This window comes from Ictidomys tridecemlineatus, chromosome 15 (genome assembly GCF_052094955.1).
Source record: "Ictidomys tridecemlineatus isolate mIctTri1 chromosome 15, mIctTri1.hap1, whole genome shotgun sequence".
NCBI lineage: Eukaryota > Metazoa > Chordata > Mammalia > Rodentia > Sciuridae > Ictidomys > Ictidomys tridecemlineatus.
The window spans coordinates 13,580,488-13,597,164 of NC_135491.1; the positions used below are offsets into that span (position 1 = coordinate 13,580,488).

General features: G+C 53.2%; 2 protein-coding genes across 5 annotated transcripts; one reads left to right on the forward strand and one right to left on the reverse strand.

Annotated features, from left to right (window-relative positions):
* Positions 1 to 114: 114 nt before the first annotated feature.
* Positions 115 to 6,842, forward strand: LOC101956400 (cytochrome P450 2F2). 2 transcript variants are annotated; one of them, XM_021734006.3, is made up of 9 exons: positions 115 to 2,817; positions 3,108 to 3,270; positions 4,495 to 4,644; positions 4,819 to 4,979; positions 5,153 to 5,329; positions 5,415 to 5,556; positions 5,647 to 5,834; positions 6,361 to 6,502; positions 6,583 to 6,842. In XM_021734006.3, exons 1-9 carry the CDS (start codon positions 2,635 to 2,637, stop codon positions 6,762 to 6,764), a joined length of 1,488 nt encoding a protein of 495 aa, XP_021589681.2. In that variant the 5' UTR covers positions 115 to 2,634; the 3' UTR covers positions 6,765 to 6,842. The 2 variants fall into 2 exon arrangements, with proteins under 2 accessions (XP_021589681.2, XP_021589682.2); XM_021734007.3 differs by lacking the exon at positions 4,495 to 4,644.
* A 34-nt stretch (positions 6,843 to 6,876) lies between these two features.
* Egln2 (egl-9 family hypoxia inducible factor 2) lies at positions 6,877 to 15,712 on the reverse strand. Of its 3 annotated transcripts, none has more exons than XM_005336448.5 (6): positions 15,578 to 15,712; positions 13,529 to 14,619; positions 8,796 to 8,915; positions 8,244 to 8,380; positions 7,961 to 8,028; positions 6,877 to 7,486 (listed from the first exon to the last, which is right to left on the reverse strand). In XM_005336448.5, exons 2-6 carry the CDS (start codon positions 14,387 to 14,389, stop codon positions 7,431 to 7,433), a joined length of 1,242 nt encoding a protein of 413 aa, XP_005336505.2. In that variant the 5' UTR covers positions 14,390 to 14,619; positions 15,578 to 15,712; the 3' UTR covers positions 6,877 to 7,430. The 3 variants fall into 3 exon arrangements, with proteins under 3 accessions (XP_005336505.2, XP_077888169.1, XP_040135918.2); XM_078032043.1 differs by having other exon boundaries at positions 15,511 to 15,651; XM_040279984.2 differs by lacking the exon at positions 15,578 to 15,712 and adding an exon at positions 15,139 to 15,306.
* Between the last annotated feature and the right edge of the window lie 965 nt (positions 15,713 to 16,677).

The following is a 16,677-nucleotide window of genomic DNA, read 5'->3' on the forward strand; positions in this document are numbered from 1 at the left end:
CCTGTGCCAGTTTTCTTTCACCGTTGGTTTGTTGTTCCCTCTCTGTCACCCTTTGTCTGGCTGCCACATTCTCTTCACTGTTCCCTGGGCCTGCTTACCTGCCAGTAACTCACTTTTCTTATTTTAAACCGACCCGCACACAAAGAAAGATATTAGGGATGGGAATTGTATGTCTTGGACCCAAAGAATTTGTTCTGTGATGTGCCCTTTCTGGGCTTTTTGTATCATTTCCTAGAAAATTATCTTTATAATAGTCAAACCTCTTTAAGCTGAATTAAAGTTTTTCTTGCATCACAAACTGCATTGAGCCAGATGAAGACAGAATCTAGGAGGCCCTACTCTGAATGATATTTCCCCAAAAGTCATTCAGAGGTGAGAGTGCTTTCCTAGTGTGTACAGGGCCCTGGTTTTAATCCCCACTACTGGAAAAAAGAAAGATCTTACAATCAGAGGTCATCCAGAAGTTGAGACAGGTTGTGCTGAACACATGATAGACCCACATGTGACATCAGCCCTTTAATCCACTCAGGTGAACCATAGAGCCTGCCCCAGGGCCCAACCAGGGACAAAAACACAGGGAAAGATGGAGAGAGTCAGATCTCTCCTGCAGATGGAGAACCAGCAAAGAGAAACACATGGAGTTACTGAAAAGATGGAGAAAAAACCCTGAAAAACAAAGACTGGGAGTGAGACAGAGAAAGTGAGAGGAAGACAAAGTGAGGCACTAAGCAGAAAGAGAGTCAGATACCCAGGGAGAGGGAGGACAAGAAATTCTAAAATAGAAATTAAGAGAGGGCGTGTTCTTCATTCAACACATTTCCAGGGCACCTAGTATGTTCTGAGCACTATTTTAGGGCACAGAAGTGAACAAGACGGAATCCCTCTCTTAAAGAGCTGGGATTCCAGAGGCAACCCTACAGAATTGGAAGAAAATCAAGAGGGTAGAGAAAAGGCTCTGACCCTAACACAGAGGACCCGTCATGGACTTTACTGCATGCAGATGCACCCCAGCCATTAGTGGAGTTAGCACCTCTGAGAAGGGGTCCTGCCCCTCAGCCCCTGCCAGGTAGGAAGACCCCACAGAGGTAGAGACAGAGAGCTACAGAGAGAGAGATAGACAAACACTGGAAAGAGAGAGAGCTCACAGACATAAATAGAGACGAGACGAGCAGGGACAGAGAGGGAGATAGAGGCAGAAAGAGTGGAAAGATGAACAGGGGAACAGACAGACTGAGGGAGATACTGAGAAATGAAACAAAAATAGAGATGCTGAGAGACAATTCCAGAAAAAAACTCCAGGCTCAGCCTCTGCAGACTTCCCCCATTTAACTCCACCCAGGTCTGGGCCCTGTGCCAGGCAGGAAGGCTGGATCTGGCAAGACTGGGACGGGTGGGAAGGTGGGCCATATTCTGAAACAGCCTGTCCCAAGTCCTAATTCAACCCCCACTCCCACCGCTGACTCCCTGACTCGTCAGGCTGGAGTCAGACCCCTCCAGCCTGTGCCACCCAAGCATAGGGGAAGATGTAGGTTCAGTTTGCCTTCTGTCATGGCCTGACCTCAAACAGTGATGTCTCCTGAGGGATTTGGGGGACTGGACACCAAGGAGCACAGCAGCAGTGTCACAGGACATTTGGGGGCCAGAGCTTTGAGAATCACGATGGCAGGAATATTGAGCAGGACATAGGTAGGGGTACCAAGGGGTCGCCATATGAAAAGGCACCCAGAAGTCACAATGGTAGGCACAGAAGTTCCAGGCTGATGGGCACCATGAGGTTGGAGGAGTCAAATGCAAAGGAGACCGGTGCAACATACCGGGTTCCAAGAGCTATGGAAGTTGCAAAGGCTCAAGAGTAAGTCCTTGAAAATCACAGGCACAAGGTAAAGGAGTGTCAGGTCAATGGACACATGGCCAAGAATGGTTTTAGAGACATATTTTGGATTCAAGAGTGTATTTAGCAACAAGAGGTACTGTGCATTTGGGACACTGGTCCAGAGGTGGTCAGGGGATTGAGGAGTACATATCTACAGGCCAAGTAAGATGGACCCAAAGGTGACAGGGGCTCAAGAGGGTGCACTTGGTCAGTTGTTTTGAATGAGAATGGCAGACTGACATTAAATGGGGAAGCGGGGGTGTGGCTCAGTTGTACAAGTGCTTGCCTCCTATACATGAGGCCGTGGGTTCAATCCCCAGCACCACATTAAAAAAAAAAAAAAAAAAAAAAAAAAAAGTCAAAGAGACCCATATCAGCAGGAGCCAGGACACAGAAGAGCTAGTGCTAGGGCTGGGGGTGGAAGTGGAGTGGAGACTGGGGATTGGAAAATCTTTAGAAAGAGCAGCTGCTGAGAGACAATCCCAGAAAAAACTCCAGGGCTCAGCCTCTGCAGGCTTGCCCATTTTACTCCACCCAGGTCTGGGCCCTGTGCCAGGAAGGAAGGCTGGATCTGGCAAGATCAGGAGGGGTGGGAAGGTGGGCCACATTCTGGAACAGCCTGTCCCAAGTCCTAATTCAGTTTTTTCTGGGATTGTCTCTCAGCAGACACTTGCCCCTCCCACCGCCAATCAACCTAATAGCGAGTCAACCTAATAGCAGCGAAGGATCTGAGGCAGGTGCACGCGGCAAAGGTCTCAGGCATGCTGATCACTGGAGTCGCAACTTTGCTCTTATCACTCCTGGTGCTGGCGCTGGCCTGGTGGGGTTGGGGCGTCCACCGAGTTCAAATAGGGAGGGGCTTACCCCCGGGGCCCAGGCCGCTTGGATTGCTGGGGAACTTGTTGCAGCTGGAGTCCGGAGGCCTGGACCGTGCGCTCATGAAGGTAGCCCGACGGCGGGTGGTGAAACAGAATTCTGGATTCTTGGAGGTGGGATTGAGGGTTACAACTCCTGGTTGGCTGAATGAAGACAGCTGAAGGGTTGGGGACCTGGACTCTTGGATCCGAGGGAGGAGGAAGTTGGAAACTAGGGAGCTGAACTCCTCGACCCGCGGAATGAGGGGCTGAAATGGGGACTTCTGGGTCTGAGGGAGAGAGATGGGGGCTCTGGGTCTTGGTGGAGGGGGAGGATCAGGAGCCTGGAGCAGGTCTCGCTGAGCACTGATTGCCCGCAGCTCTCCCGCAGCTGGGGTCCAGTGTTCACTGTGTGGCTGGGCCCGCGCCCTGCCGTGGTGCTGTGTGGCTATGAAGCGCTGCGGGATGCATTGGTGCTACAGGCGGATACCTTCTCTGGCCGAGGAGCCATGCCGGTCTTCCAACGCTTCACACGCGGAAACGGTGAGGCCCAAGGGGTAGAAGTAAAGACCTGGACCAGCCAGTTTGGGTGGATAAAGGATGGAACCCGGCAATTGGGGCGGGGGCCAATAGAGAATGATGGTAACCACAACAGTGCAGACAGGGTGGGGCACACGCAGGGGCCCGATCTAGGTTCCTCATGCCAAAGAGAGAGAAGAGGCGAGTCAACACTTATTTATTTATTTATTAAAAAAAGAAAAAAACTACATTCCCAGGCCTCTCTCCAGGACTTTTGTTCAAATCCTATCCTTCCTTCCTTCCTTTCTTCCTTTCTTTCTTTCTTTCTTTCTTTCTTTCTTTCTTTCTTTCTTTCTTTCTTTCTTTCTTTCTTTCTTTCTTTTTTTTTTAGAGAGAGAATTTTATTTAGTTTTTAATTTTTCGGCAGACACAACATCTTTGTTTGCATGTGGTGCTGAGCGTGCTACTACTTGAGCCACATCCCCAGCCCCACGAGTTAAAATTTAAAAGAGCAAACCCAGATCAAGGATCCAGGTGGGATCAATATGTAAATAGGGCCCATAAGGTTGACAACTGAGTGGTCTGATACAGAATCAAAGCAAGACCTGGCGGTGTAGCCCAGTGTAGAGCGCTCTTCTATTGTCTGTGAGGCCTTGGGTTCCATACCTAGCACCACAAAAATCGGTGCTGCGGGCTGGGGTTGTGGCTCAGTGGCAGAGCGTTTGCATCACACATGCGAGGCACTGGATTCGATCCTCAGCACCACATAAAAATAAATAAAGATATATATATGTATATATATATTTTTTTTTAAATCAGTGCTGCAACGCTTGCCTGGAATCCCAGCCACTCAGGAGGCCAAGGCGGGAAGTCAAATACATGAGGCTCTGGGTTCGATACCAATATAGGGAGGAGTGGGGGAACCATGAAGTATTATGAGGTAGTAGGATTATCCTCGAGTTGGAGGCCCCAAAAGGGGCCTAGTAGCTAGTGACAGGGCGCGCCTAGATGGAGCGTGGCCGCCACCACCATCCCCACTCCCCTTTTTTGTAGTACTGGAGATTGAATGCAAGGGGCACTCTACCACTGAGCTTCATCCCCATCCCTTTTTTAAATTTTGAATAAGGTTCTCAATAAGTTGCTCAGGCTGGTCTCGAACTTGTGATCCTCCTGCTTCAGTTTTCTGAGTCTTTGGGATTACAAACTGCATCATGCCCAGCCACTCCCCCTTTTCTGTCTTCACCTTAGGCATAGTGTTTTCCAACGGACCACGCTGGCGAACACTGCGCAATTTTGCACTTGGAGCGCTCAAGGAGTTTGGGATGGGTACACGATCCATTGAGGAGCACATCCTGGAGGAGGCGGCTTGTCTGCTTGGAGAATTTCAAGCTACCATTGGTGGGGCCTGACAGGAAAAGCAGAAGGGCCTGGGAATGGGGGTGGCCAATGGACTGCCAAGAAGGCTAAGAAAAAGTTTGGGTAGAGCAAGTTCAAGGAGCTCCTGTAGGCCCAAGGAGCTAGCTGGTGGCTGCACCAGAGTTATTACTCCTGGTTCTTCCCATCCAACTCCAGGAACCCCGTTCGACCCCCGCCAGCTACTGGATAATGCTGTATCCAACGTTATCTGTTCCGTTGTCTTCGGAAAGCGCTATGGCTATGGGGATCCAGAGTTCCTGAGGCTCCTGGAGCTCTTCCATGACAATTTTCAAATCATGAGTTCCAGATGGGGTGAGGTGAGAGAGTATGCACATAGCCTTACCTACAATGGATCATTAGAATGGGAGTTTTAGATTCTTGGAAGAGTTCTAGAAACCTACTAACATCAAAGTCCTGGTCTAGTCTCCCCTCAAGGGAAATGAAAGCCTAGCAGCCTTGTCCAAAGCCCTATTGAGCCCTGTCTCCCCAGATGTACAACATTTTCCCCTCCCTCCTGGACTGGCTTCCTGGCCCCCATCATCAAATCTTCCGAAACTTTGAAGAGCTTCGAGTCTTCATTTCTGAGCAAATCCAGCAGCATCAGGAGACAAGACAGTCTGGGGAGCCCCGGGACTTCATTGATTGCTTCCTTGATCAGATGGATAAGGTGCTGGCCCCAGCTATCCTAAACCCTATCCACAGGGCCCACCAACAGATATCTGACACATGACAGCACTCATCTGTGCCCACAGGAACAGCAGGACCCAGAAAGTCATTTCCAGGAGGAAACCCTGGTGATGACCACACACAACCTTTTCTTTGGTGGCACGGAGACCACTAGCACCACCCTGCGCTATGGGCTCCTCATTCTGCTCAAGTACCCAGAGGTGGCAGGTCTGTGAGCTGTAGATACCCAATATGAGAAGCTGGGGGGGGGGGGTTGACTCTGGGTCTGGATAGCGTGTCTCACAAACATCTGTCCAGCCAAAGTGCAGGCGGAGCTGGATGCCGTGGTAGGTCGGGCCCGTGCCCCCCGCCTGGAGGACCGGGTGCATCTGCCCTACACCAACGCAGTGCTGCATGAGATTCAGCGCTTCATTAGTGTGCTGCCCCTAGGGCTGCCTCGTGCCCTCACACGGGACACCCACCTCCGGAGCCACTTTCTGCCCAAGGTGAGCACAGAGCCTGGGGATTCTGTACAGGACTGGGCAGGGTAAGCACCTGTCCTAGACTATTGTGGGAGTGACTGTTTCAGAGGGTAATGCCAAATGACACACCAAAAAGGAGAAAAAAAAAGACAAGCTTTCCCACATACTTGTTTTCATGGGGCTGGTGCTGGAACTGAACTCGGGGACTCTCGCACACCAGACAATTGCTCTACCACAGAGCCACATCCAGCTCCCCAGTGGGGTTTTTAAAACCAGCCTTAGGACAGGCATGGTGACCTGTACCTGTAGTCCCAGATAATCTGGAGGCTAAGGTGGGATCTGAAGCCAGCCTTGGTAACACAGGGAGACCCCCCATCTCTAAAAAATAAAGGGGTCTTTTGTGGACTGGGGGCATATACAGCTGTGGTAGAACACATGCCTAACATGCATGAGGCTCTAGGTTCCATCCCCAGTAAGGGCAGAGTGCAAAAGGATGAGGCAAGGGCAGTGGCTAATTCTGCTGGTAACCTGAGCCGTGTGTACCCCCTAGGGCACCATGGTGATTCCCTTGCTTGTTTCTGCGCACCGGGACTCCACCCAATTCAAGGACCCTGACTGTTTCAACCCCAACAATTTCCTGGATGAAAAGGGAGAGTTCCAGAGCAATGAAGCCTTCATGCCTTTTGCTCCAGGTCTGAGTGGGTCTGGGCCAGGATCAGCCTTCACAGGCTCTAGGAAGCATGAGATGCTCACCATGCACCCATGTCCCTAGGAAAGCGCATGTGCCTGGGCGCAGGCCTTGCCCGCTCAGAGATCTTCCTCTTCCTTACGGCCATCCTGCAGAGGTTCCGCCTGCTCCCTGTGGAGAGCCCCAGCAACATAAACCTCACCCCACAGTGCACTGGCCTGGGCAACGTCCCCCCAACCTTCCAGCTCCACCTGATGGCACGCTGAAGTCAGATTCTGTCCCACTGGCCTCCCTGGCCCTCACATCTCTTTCCCCACCTTGGTCAATAAAGGGCCCAAATCACAGATGGAGACGGTCTCATTATGAGGGAGTCAGACATTTGCAGCTCTGAGGTAAATTTTTATTTATTTCTTGGCTGTCAGGACTTCCATACCCATGCTTCTCTTGGCACCTTATCCTGCCCAAGCAGCGGCAGCCCAGTCCAAAAGGTGCCATGGCCAAAGGGATTGGGGAGTCACTTCACATTCCAGGCTGGAGGAATGGGGGACTTGGGGATACCTCCCCAAACCTTTGCCAGCGAGAGGCCGTGACTCACCTCAACCCCAAATCCTGCCTCTTCTCGGCTCTTACACCCAACAGGGTAATGACCACACAGGACAGGACACAGGTCTCCAGCTTCAGTAATGGTAGCCCCCAACACTGGCCACTGCCCAGGTCATAACCCCAGCTCTCCTCACAGAGCAGCAAAGATCACTCCTCCTTCTTGGTCCTCAGCGATACACAGAGCCCTCCATGCCCGGCAGGACAGAGGCAAGCCAGAAGCAGCAGCAGTGGCAGGGAAGGAGCAGGCACTAAGACTGTGGGCTGCCGCGGGGCCCAGGCTCTCCTGAAGTCTGGCAAGCTGTCGGTCCATGCAGCTCTAGGGCCGGCCACTAGGTGGGCGTGGTTGACTGTGATACAGGTACTTGAACACCTTTCTGTCCAGATGCTGAGGGTGACAGGGGGACAAGAGAATGTGAGGCATCAGGGAAGAGCCAAAGAGGCCAAGGAAAACCCTGGAAGACAGGGAGAGGATCAGGAAGAAATAAGGCACATTTTGGGGTTTCCAGGAAAGCAAGCTAAGGAAAGATGAGAAAGAATGAGTGGTGGGAAGAGACTCAAAATTGGGCTGGGGTGGTGGCTCAGCAGTACAGCGCTTGCCTAACACGTGCGAGACCCTGGGTCCGCTCCTCAGCACCAAATATAAAATAATTAAAATAAAGGTATTGTGCCCAACTACAACAAAAATAAATAAATGAGACTCAAAATTAGTGGGGCAGGGGATGCAGCTCAGTGACCAAGCATAGGTTCCACCTCGAGCATCATCACCACCAGCAGTAAAAAACTGAGAAGGCATATGGGTAGCTTGAGGCCAAGGGGGTATAGGGAACAGGAAGGATATGAGGGAAGAGGAAGCAAATACCTAGCTGATACTTGTCTTTGGCTGCTGCCCGCTCCTTGGCATCAAAATACCAGACAGTGATGGCGTACCTGGGGACCAGGGCAGTTGAAATCAGTTTTCTTCAATTCCAGTCACCATATCCAGTGACGCTGGAGTCCACCCTTTTGAGCCACCTGCTTCTATTCCCACCTAGGACTTCTCTCGGCAATTCATCACTCCCTGGTCACTCTGAGAGACAGTGAAGACTGACACAAAGGGAGTACAGGTGGAGCACTAGGCACATCCCCATAAGTAAGAGTCATACCTGGTGGCATAGGCTGGTTTCACCTCATGGGGGTTCCGTCGATCAGACCAGAAAATGAGCAACCGGTCAAAGAGAGGCTCGATGTTGGCTACCACAGGCCTGCCCTCAGGAAAGATCTGCAGCAGGCCACCATGCACCTGGGGGAGGAGAGGACCAGGCTGGCTAGTCTAAGTTGGAGCCTCTGCTTTGCACTGCACCCAGGTGCCCACAAGGGGGCGTAGTGCCAGCACATATCACTCCCACCACTCAGGCTCTTAAGAAGAATGACAGCCCAGAGTCTGCATCACCATGGAGATGGGCAGGAAGCTACTAAAGACAGGAAAAGGGGGAGAGAGCTCATTACAAGGTTGGGTGGGGCTGAGCAGACAGCACCATTCCCGGAAAGGGGGGGAGTTCCCACCACACTGTTAGCTAGGGAAGGAGGTGCTATTTCCCAGGAAGAGCCCACAGATTGTACCACCCCCCCTGTAGGCTGAGAAGAGGAATAGAAGGCTACAATCTGAGCTGGGAGTGGAATGGAGTGGAAAGCACAGTCCCACCCCCACATCCTACCTTAACATCCCAGTTCTGGTTCAGGTAATAGATACAGGTGATGCAGCGCCCATCGCCGTGGGGATTGTCAACGTGCCTCACGTACCCTAGCCCGTTGCCTGGGTAACACGCCACCATGGCCTGGCAGAGATGGAGGGAGGTGGTTTAGTGAGACTAGGCAGGGACATCTTGGGAAACAGCCTTGTTCACACCATTCCTGCTCCTTATCTTCCCCTGGATTCCTTGAGTGTACTGGGCTCCAAGGACTTTCTTCTATTTCCGCCAAAACTGCATTCCCAAGTCCATCAAAAGCCTCAGTTCTCCCACCACACACACACCCAGGACATGGTACCCAGATGGAGTCCAGTAAATAAATATGGTATGATTTCTTAAAGATACTCTAACCCTACCTCAGACATTTCAATATAGCAAAAACCAATTTAATCATTTTTACATGGACCCAAAACACAGTCTCACAGTGCTAGGCCATGGCATCTCAACCTTTGCTGTGAAGTGCTATCTCCTCAGAGGCCTTGAGACACAGAGGCCCAGGTTGCCCTAATTTCAGCAGTTTTGATGGTTTGGTCTAAGATGGGGCCTGCAATTTTAAAAGTTCCTGGGGGTAATTCTAACATACAGCAACACTGAGAACCACTGCCCTTGACTACAAAGAATTGGCTAAAGTGATCCGTTTCATATATCTGAACAGGAACGAAAACCTTGAACCTCAAGAAAAATGAGACCTAATTCCAATTCCAAATTTGTTAAGTGACCCTGGAGAGTCCCACCATCTGAATGGGCCTCAGTATAACTGTAAAATGGAGTTAATCAACACCTTGTTTCCAGCAACACAATTAATCTCTCCGAACACAGAACTTTGCAAATTCTAGACCACAGATCTAACAGGACTCACCCTGGGTCTTGGATACTGAGGGCACTGGTCTAGCTACAGAGTTCTTGCTTCCTCTGCCTGATGGCTACCAGTCCCCTTGCCCAGGCCTCACCATCTGTAGCCAGTATCCTGGGATCTTTGTCACTAGGGAGCTAAGAGGTAGGTGTGATATAAAGGAAAGGGTCATACTACTGCTGCAGACCCAATTCCCATGTTCAAGTCTCAGTGCTGCCACACAGGCTGGGACTTCAGGAAGGTAACTTAGCTTCTCTGCCTAAGGTTACACAGCCTGGGAATGAAGCTGACTTCACAGGTTGTTGTGGGAATGGAATAAGATAACCAATGTCTAGGAAGACACTCAGCACCTGTGGCCACATGATGGAAGAACAAAGAGTACAGAGTGAAATGCCACTTAAAAAAAAAAAGTCCCTACCCACCCTCTCCCCAAACCCATTCCACTGGGAGAGTTAGAGGAGGTTTTAAGCAAATGGGAGAACTAGCTAAAACAAGACCCTTCAGCTTCTTCCAGGTCAGCACCATCTGTCTTGACCCCACCACCCAGATACAACTCTGCCGGCTAGGGCACCCCACCAATGCTCAGCTACACCTACAGGCCTCACCCGGAAGGACAACCCTGAGATAAACATTCATAATCAAACAGATCAGCATCTGCTGCCAAAACAGGTTTGCCAAGCACTCCGTTAACAGGCAGATCAACTCAATCCCACTTCCTCCTCCCAGGACCCCTTCTCAAATATTCCCAGGGCTCATCTGGAATATGTGTGGATGTTAGACTCTTATCAAACGTCCACCTGATCCACCACAAATGCTGCCCTGGGAAAGAGGCCAGGAGGGCTACCATCACCTAAGGCTCCCCAGCAGTGGACAACCAATCTTCTCTCTGGCAGCACCGGGGTACCACAATGAAAAGAGACCCCCAGGAAAACCCTGGCCCCACAAAGAGAATCCTTTTTGTGCTGCTCACTCCCTGCAGATAGTATGACAGTATGAGTGACCACTCATTGGCAAGAAAGAACATGGCTTTGGCCATGGCCTGGTGGCTTGGAATCAGTGAGTCACTGATTAGAGATGGACAATGCCTGCCCATTTGGGTATCCAACCAGAGATCATGCTGGTTCTGCGCATGGATGAATGGGGGAGGACACAGCATACCCTCTTCCCCACACAGCAGTCAGAGACCCTTTCCCCAGCTCTCCACCATATTCTGAGAAAAAACAAATTCCCAATTGTGACCTCCACAGCCACGAAACTGCGTCATCCCCGTTATCTGCCCCAAGCCTCAACAGATCTACCTCATCCCCATCACAAAGCCTGTATACCACCTGACTGGAGTATTCTTCCCCTGGTGGTCCTGGCTATTCAAGACCTGGATTGAGAGTATCCTGAAGTATTCTAGCTGACTGTCCATTCTACTCCTCTCAATGTGAAGGCAGCACAGGTTCCTGTTTACCCAGTACTGATCTGAAAAGCAGCCCCATTAGGCCCCTGGGGCCAGGCCTACCTCCCGGCTGCATGGTGCTTGTTCTGCTGACTGGGAGCACTCCCCTGAATCCTACCCTCAAGAGGAAAAGCCTTGCCCACAAGGACAACAGAGTGGCGGTGAGGAAAGTTGCTCTTCCATCTCAGGGAACAAGCAGGTATAATCACAGCCAGGACACTAAAAGTTAAAAGACTACTGATGACGAGAGCCCTACTACCACCAGACAGACACACAGACAGAGACACACACACACATGCATGCGCACGAAGTCCAAAGCAATGAACCCAGCCGATGACAGCAGGTCCCATGTCCAAGTTGCTCTTAAATAGGCAAATAGGGGCCAGCTAGACCTTCCCTATGGTCTCCTTGGGTAGCCCGTGATGCCAGCAGGAGCCAACTCTCTCCCAGCTGCAGGTCAACCAAGTAGTGGGACCAAGGAGAGAAGGCAAGGTAGGACAGAGGAGTTCTACTCAGGAATGACAGAGGAACAGGTTACTACTGGCTGTAGCCACACTGGTGATCTATGTTCCCATTGCCACCCACCTCAGGACCCCACAGTCTCACTCCAGAGCCTAGGGAAAGGAGCCCAGACATGGCCCTTTGGAGGCACTGGGCTGGCTCCTCCCCTTCCTTCCCCACCAGCTTGGCCTATTCTTATCTCCCCAGGAATAAGGGTCACCCAAACCTTTAGAAAGTCCAACAACTTCTTCCCTCCTAATCCTAACTGAGGCCCTGTCCCCAAGCACATCCAGATGGGTTCTAGAGGCAAAGATAAACAACCTGTTCCCTCAAACCTTCTTCCCCAAACTACCTGGGGACTAGCCTGATTTTCCTATTGAGTAAACTGGGGCTTGGAGCAGTGTCCCACCCTAGGCCACTCCGCTCTCCTGGACTTCCCTCCTCCAAGGGCTGACACCAGAGTGAAGCTGCTAAGACAGGAGGCCCCACTGATGTGGCCTGCACAGGAGCCAAGCCCAGGGAGGGGCCGATCTGGCTCTCCAGCTATCAAGTAACGGGAGGGAGAGGGAAGTAGGACAAGTTCCAGCTGGGGTGGGGAGGAAATAAGCCTGGGCCCCGGGGGAGCCCTGGACCCTGAGCCAGCTCTAGCCTGAGAGGAAAGCCATAGAGGAAGAACCCAAGAAGGGACGGACATGAGAGGAGAGAGGAGACGCAAGGAGCACAGCCTCCCGCTCACAGGGCAGAACACAGTCAGTGCCATCAGCCAGGATTTGCCAGTGCTGAGCAGTGAGCACTCCCCATAGACCTTGTCCAAACAACACCAAGCCTTGAACTCAAGGCCAGGGCCCTCATGCCCTTCCAGGGAGAGAATGATCACGTCAGCAGGCCAAAAAGGCCTTATGGACTATTGTCTGTACAGGGATCCTGACCCCTGGGTCTTGAATGGGCAGCTAGAGGCCCATGAGGCCTTGACAACTGCCCACAAACTCCAACCAAATGGGCACTTTTCTTAAGGGAGGGTCTGGAGCTTTTGGCAGACTCTCAAAAAGGCTCAGACTCCCAAAAGAGAGGACTACTATATTACAGCAAGGAAAGACACATAAGGACAGAGGGTCATGGGAGGAGACCAGAGACAGACAAGTATGAAGTGACATACAAGACAGAGAGATGGAGGAGAGAAACTAGGGCAGGAAGGGCTGGGAAAGATGGTAACAGGAGCTGCACCTAGGCCACCATGCAGTCACCCAATGCCATCTACAGAATTAGATGGCACTGTAAGTCCTCAATGCAGCAGGCTCACAGGGCATAATGCAACCCAGGGTAGCCTGTCAGAATGGCAGGCAGTGCCCCCACCTCGGCCAGGGTTCACCTTACCACTGCCACCCTCCAGCTCCATCTTCAGGTATTCCCACCTGGGAGACAGGATGGACAAGATAGGCCAGCAAAGAGGCAGATGAGAGGACAGGACAACAAGGAAGGATAAGGACAGAGACTGCTAGAGGCAGCAACATGGGACTGTCTACACTGATTATTTTCAGTCTGTGGCCCCACAGTAAGACGCTAAGGGCCAGGGACCCCAACACGGCCCAAGTACAGGTACGAGTCGGCAAGTGGCAGCAGTTCTCATTGGGTCCTCCAGGAGGATTCCTGGAATACCAAGAACCATGTGGCTCTAGGTCAGACCTCTGGTTGGTAAGTGCACAAATCAAGCCCCCACAGGGAAGGCAGAGACCCCTCCCCTCGGCGTCTTCCCCACAGGTGAGTATGTCCTTTGTGCTGTAGCTGCGTAAACCTACGGGTCCCCAGAAGTCCGTGTCCGAATCCACTCATTGCCAGAGCGCTAGGCATTCAACAAACAAAAGTGCTATCAAGTTCCTCCACAGAAGGCTCAACTAGCCTTACCTTGGTGCGCCCATTGATGACGTAGCTGCCCAGCCGCCCAGCACAGTGGCGGATTACAGCATCCACATGGGACATCAGGGCACCGATGCTCCGACAGCCTGGCTCGTGGCCTTCCACCCAGGCAATCTGGTCCCCACGAATGCTGCGCGGTGGGATTGCCCGCTGGCTCACTAGCTGCCCATCACGCAGGCGCCCACCCCACTTCAGGGCCTCCACCTCAGCCAGCACACGGCCTCCCAGTGTTGCCCCCAAGAAATTGTCCTTGACGCAGATGCCATAGTACCGCATGCAAGGCACAATGTAGTCCAGAGCCAGGCGTTCAGGTGTGGAGGGCAGGGCTTCTTCCCTCATCCTAGCATTTGCCTCACGGCTGCCATTGCCATTGCCATTGCCACTGCCACTGCCACAACCCCTGACATCCTCCTCCTTTGCCTCCTGGTTCTCTTGCCTAGCCCAGGGCCGCTTGCCTGGTGAAGGGGCATCCCCACCATCCTCTGCCCATTTCCGTTTTGGGGCCTCAGGTCGGGCTCCCTGGGCTGCCAGTCGCTGGCACTCCTTGGTGACCAGCGCCGCAGCACCTTCACTCTGTAGTGGCCATAGCTCACCACCATCATGTCCACCAAAGCCCTCCTGCAAAGGACTGGCAGTGGTGGAGGTGGCTGTGGCTGTGGCTCTGGAGGTCCCACTCCCTGCCGAGGCCTCAACAGGTGCTCCTGGACGGTGGTAAGAGGGTAGAAGAGAACAGGGCAGGTAACTCTCTACCCCCATCCTGACCGGGCTGGGCTCCAAGGGCTCTGACACAGACCCCGGCAACTGAGGGAGAGCCTGACTCAGGGGCTGCGGCTGGCACGGGCTGTCCATGGCAGCAATGTCTTCATCTCCCGGGCATGGAGGGCACGGCCCGGGCCCATGGTGCCACCCTCCTCCGCCTCCTCCTCCTCCACTTGATGCAGATGGGGGCCCCTGGGCCTGTTGTGGGGCAGGGTGAGGCAGGGCAGGCAGCAGAGGCTCCTCTTGTGCCCTGGGGGTGCTCGCTGGTCCCCAAGTCCACTATTGTCCCTAGAGGCTTGGGAAGGGACACGTCACGGTAGCTGGAGAGAAAGGGAGAAAAAAAGGGAGGTGAGATGCGTTAGAGGCAGGTAGGTTGGGGAAGGGGTGGAAATGCTAAGGGCATTAATGAAGATGCCAGGAGACTTGGCTACAGAGACGCCCCTCCCACAATCTGAGGTCAAGTTGGGGAAAAGAACAGTGAGAGGCGAGAGAGTCAGTGTAGATGACCCAGAGAGGACAGCAGCGGGAGGTTTGGGGGAGGAAGAGCATCCACAATCAGAGAAGAGGGAGGGGATCCGGAATAGAATAGGGATGGTGGAGGGGGGTTAGAAGCCTGGAAGCTTCGGAGACACAAAAATGTGGGGGTCTACGGAAACAGAATAGGGGATCTGGATAAACTCAAGAGTTCAGGAGATCAACAGGCAAAGAAAAGGGGGAGTCCGGAGGCAGAAAAACAGACCGGAGGGAAACTGGGAAGGAAGGCCCAAGACGACCAGTCAGAACAAGGTGGTGGGGTCGACCTGTGCCCAAGAGGAAGCCTGCTGGGGGCGGACACACACCCAGACGGAAGGGAGGTCCTGAGTCAGGACGAAGGGAGCCTCGAGGAGGGTCCACACAGCGACAGTCGCAAGGACAGAGAAGAATGTACACACTCGGGTACAGACAGGACAAGGGAAAAGAGTCCTGCTCCCAAGCCCCTTGGGTGCAAGCCCTGAGGCCCTTCGGGGCGCAGTGGGTGACGAAAGCAAGGCCTAGAAGCCACTCGGACCCCGTACCCCTCCCCTTCCCCCGCCCCGTACGCATTACCCGCCGCCTCCCCCCCACAACGGCCGGCACCCAACGTGCCCGGCGCGCGTTTCCTCCCCCACCCACCCTCCCCCTCCCCAGGTCGCCGGGGCCCGCCACCGCGTGTCCGGCGCGCGCCCCCACACCAAGCCCGGCGCGCGCCGACGCCCCGACTCCAGCTCCTTCTCCTTTCCTCTCCGGAGACCTCCTCACCGAGCTTTTTCCTCCGACCCCGGCGCCGCCGTTTGTGCCAGCCGCCCAGCGCCGCACAGCGCGCCATACCCCGCCCCCACCACCCGTGACGCTCCGCCCCCGTCTCGCCCGGTAGGCACGTGACCGCGCCCCGGCGAAAGAGACGGTGCGTGCGCAGGCGCAAGCTCCGCGGGGCAATGCGAAAAAATCCAGAACACCCCTCTCCAGAAAGTAAAAGTGGGCCCGTCGCCGACACCAGACTCATTTGCATTCTCCGCCTCGCCCCTTTCTCCTGGGAGGAGTAACACAGTCTGAGGGGCTGCATCAGGGAGGAGGGCATTTCTGTGCATGTTAAAACCAGAGTCATGGGCGGGGCATGCAAATGAATTATTTACATGGCAGGGCCCACCCCTCCCAGCTGATATACTACGGGAAAAGGAGCAGCTGGGTGGGTCCGCGACATGCACATAACTCACTTACATAGGCAGATACCTCCTTCTCACAGCCTAAGAATGGGGATACTGAGAAATGGCTGTGCAGCTAGTTGGAAAATGCATGTAAATTTGCAAGTCACTTTTTATATCGGAGGGGGAAAGTGCGGGACGTCCTTATGTAGACTAAAACAGATGTGCAAAATGTATATTTACATGACCCGCTGCGCCCTGCCCTCTCGGAACACTTGTGAAAGTCGGAATAAAGAAATCTGGGAAAGCTATGCAGAGGAGACATTGGTACAAACAACCCCATCTTTTTTATAATATTGGGCCACACCTCCCGGGAGTACTCAGATAAGGTCTGAGTATTGAATGTTCCACCCCGCTCCGCCAGGGCCCCCCCGGCAGAGCAACTGGGGAGCTCAGGCATGGGGCAGGGGGGGGGCAAGGGAGGCTGGATAAAGCTGACTAGGTGGGAGAGCAGCTGGCACTGTCCTCAGAGGGCTCCACCTTTCTTTGGCAGGCCACAAGACGGTGTCAACGATTCATCTGGACCCAGCGGGCGGGGTGGGGGGGGATACACACCCATATCAAGTATGCTCATGAGTCAGGGTTGCACAAAGGTCCACGGTCCTCAGAGACACATACATGGTGTATAAGAGAAACTAAATTCACACCAAAACACAC

Excerpts from the sequence above, each read along its gene's own strand:
- Egln2 (XM_005336448.5), bottom strand. The coding sequence starts at position 14,389 with ATGGACAGCCCGTGCCAGCCGCAGCCCCTGAGTCAGGCTCTCCCTCAG. Across the intron at positions 8,381-8,795 it reads ACCAGAACTGGGATGTTAAG|GTGCATGGTGGCCTGCTGCA; the intron begins GTAGGATGTGGG and ends CTCCTCCCCCAG. Across the intron at positions 7,487-7,960 it reads CAAAGACAAGTATCAGCTAG|CATCTGGACAGAAAGGTGTT; the intron begins GTATTTGCTTCC and ends TGTCACCCTCAG.
- LOC101956400 (XM_021734006.3), top strand. The coding sequence starts at position 2,635 with ATGCTGATCACTGGAGTCGCAACTTTGCTCTTATCACTCCTGGTGCTG. Across the intron at positions 2,818-3,107 it reads TGGACCGTGCGCTCATGAAG|CTCTCCCGCAGCTGGGGTCC; the intron begins GTAGCCCGACGG and ends GATTGCCCGCAG. Across the intron at positions 4,645-4,818 it reads AGAATTTCAAGCTACCATTG|GAACCCCGTTCGACCCCCGC; the intron begins GTGGGGCCTGAC and ends ATCCAACTCCAG.